General features: G+C 43.0%; 1 protein-coding gene across 1 annotated transcript; it reads left to right on the top strand.

Moving 5' to 3' along the window:
* Positions 1-2,647: 2,647 nt before the first annotated feature.
* On the top strand, positions 2,648-7,000 carry LOC131962395 (caspase recruitment domain-containing protein 8-like). Its single transcript, XM_059327395.1, has 6 exons — positions 2,648-2,772; positions 3,819-4,036; positions 4,866-5,128; positions 6,022-6,138; positions 6,272-6,413; positions 6,615-7,000. Exons 1-6 carry the CDS (start codon positions 2,687-2,689, stop codon positions 6,998-7,000), a joined length of 1,212 nt encoding a protein of 403 aa, XP_059183378.1. The 5' UTR covers positions 2,648-2,686.
* Positions 7,001-8,693: the final 1,693 nt, after the last annotated feature.

The following is an 8,693-nucleotide window of genomic DNA, read 5'->3' as shown; positions in this document are numbered from 1 at the left end:
ATATCAAGATTATATTATACAGAAAGACAGACAGGCAGAAAGACAGTTAGAACTTTGTCATTAATATCAATGAAAGCTCTTTTTCTATCTTACAGTTTTTAGCCTGCATCCTGTTGACTTCAGCTGTTTGGAGTTTTACAAACTTGTTCATTCTAAAGCTTCTTCAGCTCTGAACACATTATTAAACACTGAATGATTTCAAGCAGGAACTTTGTCTTCTAAAGTCACATAATTTATTCTTTATTCAGATTGAGGGACTGCAGTTTGTCAGAGATCAGCTGTGCTTCTCTGGCCTCAGCTCTGAAGTCCAACCCCTCCCATCTGAGAGAGCTGGACCTGAGAGACAACAAGCTGCAGGATTCAGGAGTGAAGCTGCTGTATGATCTTCTGCAGAGTCCAAACTACAGACTGGAGACTCTGAGGTCAGTAGAGGGTTGGAGTCAGTCTGTACTGATGACCCATGTGTTGGTTCTTGGTGGTTATCATCCAGTCAGAGTATTTCCAGGTGCAGTGATGCTTTGCTGAGTCAGAGCTGAAGGTGTGAGAGGAGATTGGAGCATTGAGTTTGTTCAGGCTGAAGTCACATTTCCAGTAACTGATCAGCAGCTCGTCCATCAGCTTTTTGGCCACCAGCTGACCAGTAACATCCAATCATATTCATCCAGGTGTCTTAGCATCACCTGACACATTAAATAAAGTCAAGAAGAAGTGATTCAGGTGAATTAATTAACTCATCAGATAACTGCTGTATTTGTATTTCTCCCTTCAGGGTGGATGGCAGAGAGATCAGGGCTCCACCTGACAGATATGAAGGATGTGAGTAAAAGCCACTGTAACACCTTAAAGAAACATTGTGATGGAGCAGTCCCGTCACTGACGGGCCAGCGGCACACACACACATGCAGAGCAAACACACAGACACATATTCCCTATCGTTCCCCTTTCCCCTCTGCTCTCCACCAAACGGACATTACAAAGCACAAATCTCCCTTCCCCTCACTGTACAATAGCGCTGCCAAGGGTGCACACTTGGCAGTTCTAATTTAGACATAAGACAAACATGTAAAACTTACCGGGTGTGTAGAAATGCTCCCCCTCCTACTTACCTGCCCGTTTCCGGCAGAGAAACATGGCGTCAGGACCGGCGTCATTATATAGAAAAATGACACCAATCTTCACTGATCATGTGATGCAGCATAATTTGTTTTTATTAATTATGTTAATTTGCCAGGTAAAAGACAGTTACTATGGAGGAGAAACGGTTACCAAACTGTGGGAATTTTTGTATAATGGAAGTGATGATTACCTGTGAAATGATTTGATGTTTATGTTGTTTACAATATGTTTGTTATTTTTTGTTAGAAATGTATTATTCCTAGGGGGAGGAGGTACCTCTATATAAGAGGCAGCCAGAGCCCTGATCTGGAGGAGAGTGGTTTTGTTACAGAGGAGGTAACAGTGATTTGAGAAGAGCTTTGATTATTGTGCAAAGTTTGAGTTATTGAAGAACTCATTTTTGTTCTATCATTTTTTTTTGTTTTGGTACTTGTATATATAGTATTTTTGCTTCATTTACTTTATTTTATTTATTTATTTTTTTTTTGGGTTGTACATATTGGCACCGTTTGCACCTGGCGAGGAAGAGAATAAAAACTCAGAACATTAATTTTCCGACTAAGCCTGGATTTTTGAATTTTTGACGAGGTTGATAGAATAATTCTGTCATTAAAGAAGGATCATAACTGGAGACTGGCTGCTGGGGGTTTTGTACTACTGGTTGATCCCAGTAATGAGAGCAGAACTTTACTTCTGTTCTCTTCTGGTGTGAATGTTGGGAAAGATGATGTCTTCAATCTGTCTGAGTCATTTTGGTGTCATCTGCTGTGTCTTCTCTCCATCAGACGGCTCTAATCACCCACCAGATCCGTCCACGTCCAACCCAACCCTGGATGAGTCTGAGGACAGCGGGAAGGAGAGTGTGGATGAAGAGGATCCGCTGGGTCCTGATGATCCAGAGAAGTCCAAGCAGCAGCTGGTGTGTGGAGAGGCTCTCAATGCAAACGTCAGTTTTTGACCTGAACATTTTCATGAATGTGCCAGTGATCAGATGGGGTTCATCAGGTCGACCCCTCCAGGGTTTAATATTCCTTTTCTTCTACAATTTCCTCTTCCTCTCGTCTGTGAAACCACTGGCTGCTGTCCTGCAGGATCATTTACTGAATAATAACAATAATTTATCATTTTGATGAGGGACAGTGAAGTTATGTCACATAGTCAAGAGTGTGGAGCAGAAAGTGTAAGCTCATAGTCCTGATGCTTCACACTGAGTTTAGTTTTAAAGTTTCTGCTTTTATGTTTAAAATCGTCCCCAGTTACAACACAGTGAGAACAATGTCTAAACTTGACGTCTTCCCTGTAAAAGGTGACGACTCAGTCTCCCTGAACCGACTGCTCTGATTCACAGCAGAAAAAGTTGGTGTGAAATTATAACAGTTTCCAATAGTGTAAGACTTTCTGATCAAAGCACACATGTTAATCGCTAATAAGGTCAAATCAAAACAACAAGTCCTAAAAAGTCTATTTTACCCAGTTTTTGAAATGCGTTCATGGCAATAAACCAAAAACAGCTCCTGCACATAACTGGGAGAGTTGGTGTCCAGTTCCTGCTCCCGTCTCAACGTTTCTAATGAACTCTTTGTTCCTTTTTCAATTTCAGGAAAAGTTCAGTTTCACACCTGAACTGCTGACTGAGTCTGGAAAGACTTCATACAGGTAACCAGATCACAAAATGTAGAAGACTTCTACCTTCAACCAAGCCCACTCCTTTCAGTGCCTACACTCTAACCTACACTTCACCTCCTTTCAGCTCCTACACTCTTACCTAAACTTCACCTCCTTTCAGCTCCTACACTCTAACCTACACTTCACCTCCTTTCAGCTCGAACACTCAAACCTTCACTTCACCTCCTTCCAGTTCCTACACTCTAACCTACATTTCACCTCCTTTCTGCTCCTACACTTTAACCTCCACTTCACCTCCTTCCAGTGTCTACACTCTAACCTACCCTTCACCTCGTTTCTGAAATTGACACTTTTAATCAAAATCTGAACTCTTTCAGTCCAGTTCACCTCCTTTCAGTGTTTGAGGCGGCAGTATACTCGATCAGAACAACATGTCAGATGGTCGAACATCTTCAGAAACACCTCCACACAGGCTTCAACTTTCACTTCAACTCCTTTCAGCTCCTACACTCTTACCTACACTTCACCTCCTTTCAGCTCCTACACTCTAACCTACAATTCACCTCCTTTCAGTGCCTACAATCAAGCCTACACTTGACTTCCTTTCAGTTTCTACACACTAACCTACACTTCACCTCCTTTCAGCTCCTACACTCTAGCCTACACTTCACCTTCTTTCAGTGCCTACACTCTAACCTACACTTCACCTCCTTTCAGCTCGAACACTCAAACCTTCACTTCACCTCCATCCAGTTCCTACACTCTAACCTACATTTCACCTCCTTTCTGCTCCTACACTTTAACCTCCACTTCACCTCCTTCCAGTGTCTACACTCTAACCTACCCTTCACCTCGTTTCTGAAATTGACACTTTTAATCAAAATCTGAACTCTTTCAGTCCAGTTCACCTCCTTTCAGTGTTTGAGGCGGCAGTATACTCGATCAGAACAACATGTCAGATGGTCGAACATCTTCAGAAACACCTCCTCACACACTTCAACTGTCACTTCAACTCCTTTCAGTGATTCCACTTTGCAGGCACCAGCTGGTTGTAATCGTCCCTCTGTGTCCTACAGGTTCAGGTGTCCCGGTCCAGGTGTGTTCCAGTGTGCTTTGACTGGACTGGTGTTTGTTTTGGCTCAGGAGGCGGAGCTTCAGTACAACACTGTCATATGGGACGAGAGCCTCGTCCAATCAGCTGGCAGGACGGCTGCAGGGCCGCTGTTCAGAATTGAGAGTTCAGATGATGCTGCTGTCCGTCAGCTCCACCTGCCACACTGTGAAACAGAGGAAGGTAAAGACAGAATATACTGGAGATACTGGTATCACCTGAAACTAGAAGATCTAAGGAATCTACAGGCCCCAAGGATGTCAGGATATAAATAACGATGTTAAGTTAGGCTATTTTATTTATTTATTGGGGGTTTCCTAGGTATATTGACAGTATGGTGGTTTCTCAGTAGTTTGAAGAACAGAAGTGCTTGTCATCCAATCGCTGAAAATACAGAAATTTCCAAAATAAACAAAGTTATGAACCCAGATCTCAGCATGGATTTTTCTTTGTTGTTCCAAAGGTTTTGGTATAATGATGAATTATTCTAGAGGTTTTTATATATTCTCGATATGAATAGAATTGCATAATTCAGCATCAATTGTGTGTAACAAATAGTATCAACCCAAAACATGCTGCAACAACTTATGGTTCACAGTTGAACATGGAATTTGACTTCAGATGTTCTGAACCCTTAGACACCTTAATTTAGTTTAGTTAATCAATCGATTGATAAGAACAACTTGACTCACAGTGTTGAGCTTCATCTCTAATTAATCTTCAGGTTCACAGCTTTCAGATGATGTTCACTACTTCTATGTGGCATTTATTGTTGACCTCCTATCTCCCCCTAAACACCAACTGCCCACAACCCTCAATTCTCAATAAAAAGGACTTTAATGGTAAGAGGTTAACACAACCCTTTCTCATCCATATAACTCCCCAAATATATTTATTGTACAGGTTATTTATTTATTCATATTGACCATCACCCAACCCAGATCATTAGTAAAACTGCAAAGATTCATGTGTACTACAAGTTAAAACTATCTTCATGTGTTTTCTCTCTCAGCGTTGCGTGTTGACGGCCTGTTGTCTGTCGTCCACATCACTGATGATGGAATGAGCTTCTTGGAGCCGCTGGAGGTCTCAGACACTCATGTGATGGTGGAGGTTCCTCACCTCTCTGCCTTTGGTCTGGTCTGGGATTTTGTTAGAAGGTTCCTGAACATCTCACTGCAAAAAGAGGTTCAAGTTCTGCTGTTCCTCCGACCTATCGACGGAGGGAAAGAACTGGATGTATTACTGCTGCCTAGCAACGTTCCTCTAACTGAGGTAAAGCTTTCTGTCACATGAGCCTCCCGTCAGTCTAAAGTCTTGTTTTAACCACAAGAAGATTCAGGACAGTCACAGTCAAAAAGTTATATTAAACATAATGAGTTCTTGGAGGTCAGAGGTCAAGTAGAGGTAAAAACGTCTTTCCCAAAAATGGTTTCTGTCCTTTCAGTTTGTTCTTAGTGTTCATTTTGATCGGTTTGGTCTTAAATAGTTATTTGATTCTATAAAATGGGGCTGTGATGTAATGAGTGACGGCTGTAACTGACTCCTGATTGGTCGGGCAGGTGTTTTAGCGGGAACTTGATACCACTCTTGGAAAAGCCAATTCAAACTATTTTGTGTGTGATCTTGTGGTGCCGGTTAGAAAGAGAAGGCTTAGTTGCATATAAGATCCTGTGTCTGTGTAAAACATTGAACATTGAACTTGAAGTGGTTGGGAGCGTCAGAGAGGAGAGTGGAGCAGGGAGTCCCCAGAGAGAGACAAGAACAAGTGGGAGTCCTGGCCTTTTTAAGCTGGAGACCACCTGTGGTGACAGAGGTTCTTCTGACCAAACGTTGAGGCCGGGGTCCACACAGCTGTTGTATCCTCCATTAGAATCAGTCCAAGGTGCACAAATGAAGGACTTCCATCTGTGGTATACCTGTGGTCCCAACACCGCGACTCCACTCACTACTGCACAGACTCTGGCTCGGTGTGATGTCACCACAACTAGAGCCTGGATCTGGATATTTAGGCCTTGATGCTGTACAGCGGCAGGAAATAGAGACGTGGGGTTCCTCTTTGTAAACAGTCTGTGGGCGGACAGATGGGATGTAATGTGTTCTTTAAATGAAATTAGCTTCACTATCTGAGTGTAAATTAAATGATTAAAAATGTCCTGTTCTTAAAGGTTAAAGAGAGACATAGCCGTTCTAAGCGCATCCAGGCCCCTGCCCACTGTGACCTGATCGTAGGTAAACCCTACAAGGTTCACTGTTCACCTGGGAACTTCAAAGTACAGCCGAAGGTGAGTCAACTCATTTCTATACTTCTTATGGTCATAAACAGAATTATCATGTTGTCTTCGTATTGAAAGTATAGTCACATTTATCCAGATAAACATTTTCAACAGCTTTAAAAAAATGTTTTCTGTTTTTCAGCGTAGTAAATTTCGCTTAGACTATGGACCAAATTACCATCCAACATTTCAAGTGTCACTGAATCCGATCCCAGAGAGCGTGACTTTGACGGTCCAGGATGAAGAGGGGAGAGTAGTCTGGACATATGACTGGAATCTGCCAGGTAAAGGCTTCACCCTCCTGCAGCAACACTCTGGACCCCAGTGACAGAATAGAAACAACACAGTAGAACAGATATGTTGAGCACTTCACTGCTGCTCTGACCCCCCAAGGCTGTTTATTGATATCTGCAATTGAAGATGAAATTTGCTTCTATCAGTCATTGTTTAAAAAAGTATTGTCCCGTGTTATCTTCTACATGCAGGCAGAAATGTCCCAGCAGAGGACAGCATCCCAGCAGAGCACAGCGTCCCAGCAGAGGACAGTGTCCCAGCAGAGGACAGCGTCCCAGCAGAGGACAGTGTCCCAACAGAAGACGCTGACCCACCAGAAGATAAGCTGTTGTTGGTTCGGACAGAGTTTGTAAAAAGAGTCTCTGATCCTGTTCTGAACCAGCTTCTGGATAAACTCCTGGAGCTTCATGTTATAAATGATGGAGAAATGCAGTCACTCAGAAAGAGAGGCCGAGCAGACAGAGCACGAGACGCGATCGACACGGTGAGAGGAAAAGGAAGTGCAGCCAGCTCAGTCCTGATGGAGGCTCTCTGGGAGCTGGATCCACACCTTTCCACAGTGCTGAGGCTCAGATGAAACAAGAAGCTGAAGTGTGACGATCCAAACTGATGTCAGAGTGTTGTTCTCTGTTTCAGCCACTAGATGGAGGCAGAACGTCTCTGCAGCAGATTTCTGAGTGACAATTGGACGCCTGATATGCACATTTTAGATTCTTACAGCTTCTCAGGAACTCTGGCTCAGGGCAATGTTGTTTGTTTATTTTGTTTTTGCATCTTTATTTCTTCTTTGGTGACAAAAATCTTCAGGGGAAAGTAAACTGTCTCTAGCACTTATTGATGCACTAATGGCTCTTACTGCACTATGCCTTGATTGTTTGCTTTTTTCTTCCTGTAAGTCGCTTCGGATAAAAGCGTCTGCTAAATGACTAAACTTAAGTCAAAGGATCAGAAAGTGAATGTGATGTAAATAATGTAACATAATCAGAGAGTCGGTCCATCTGCTGCATTGGTCTCTTTCTATCTGTGCAGACAGAAAGGAGCTTCTTGGTTGATGCATATTCAAAGACTAATCCAAGTACTTGTAGGTTTAGGAGCCATGTTTGGTAATAATTGTCCCCTAACATTAGCATCATGTTAGAACATATATACCAGGGCTGAGGGACGCAGCTGCTGCAACACGTTCAGTCTTCAGATGTGGACTTGAGAAGGCAGAACCTGAAAACCTTTCCCCTTTAATTAAAGTCTCGTCAGCTGGGAACTTTAGTGCCAAAAGAGAGTTTCACTCGGTTTCTTTCTGAGCTGGAAACTCTTCTCTCAGGTGTCAATCTGGTGAAATAATTTCAGCCAGTGAGGCGAATCAGGGTTTCAAACCAGGGTCGCACATTCCTGCACAAACTGTCCAGCTGTTCCACTCCAACAACTGGTTGTTTTACACGTTTTTCATGTTTCGATTTTATATTCTTGGCTTTTTTTTTACTGAGTTTATTGTTATGTTCCAAAACAACAAGACAAAATATTTGTATGTTACAAACCAACTTAAACTGCAATAAACTGATTCTGATTCAGTCTCAGAAAATGTTTGTCTGGTTCTTTTTATAACACTTCCTTTTAACGTGAGTCTGATTTGTTTTATTGTGAAAGTTGTGGCCGGAACACTATCCACGGCTCTGAATGATGCTGCGTTCGATTGCACTCGGAACTCGGAAAGATCCGAGTTGGAAATTCCGACTTCCGAGGTAAATGCGTTTCATTGCTCAACCTCGGAAAACATGGCCGGCCACAGCACAGTGATGTTTGTTTGGATGTCTTTCGGGCATTTAAAAGTTATTCTGAGGAACTACATGAGCTATAAGTAACACAAATGCTAAATTAAACGACAAATAACAAACCAAATGTTGAAGATAAAGTGACTGTTTACCTCTCACGGTGTTTGGCGCCATTTTGCTTTGACGTTTTCCACGTATTTCCGACCTACTCGGGCTGCTTGGATCCTACCCGAATTCCCGAGTCGGAATCCCGAGTTCAAGGGCCGTTCTATTGCACTTTTCCGACTCGGAGGTCGGATCTCTCCGAGTTCCGAGTGCAACCGAACGCAGCATGAAACGGCTCCATCAGTGAGCTCTCGACGCTGATTGGCTACACACGCGCACAGGGGGCGGGCGTTTCTTGTCAGCGTGTGTTCCAATTGGTTTAAAGAACTCGCCAAGTGGATCTCGCTGCCTTCTTTCATTGGACAAATCAGATTGGGGCAGGCGCTTCGCTTCAGCCAA

Source organism: Centropristis striata, chromosome 23 (assembly GCF_030273125.1).
Source record: "Centropristis striata isolate RG_2023a ecotype Rhode Island chromosome 23, C.striata_1.0, whole genome shotgun sequence".
NCBI classification, from domain to species: domain Eukaryota; kingdom Metazoa; phylum Chordata; class Actinopteri; order Perciformes; family Serranidae; genus Centropristis; species Centropristis striata.
This window is presented reverse-complemented; position numbering and strand designations above follow the sequence as displayed.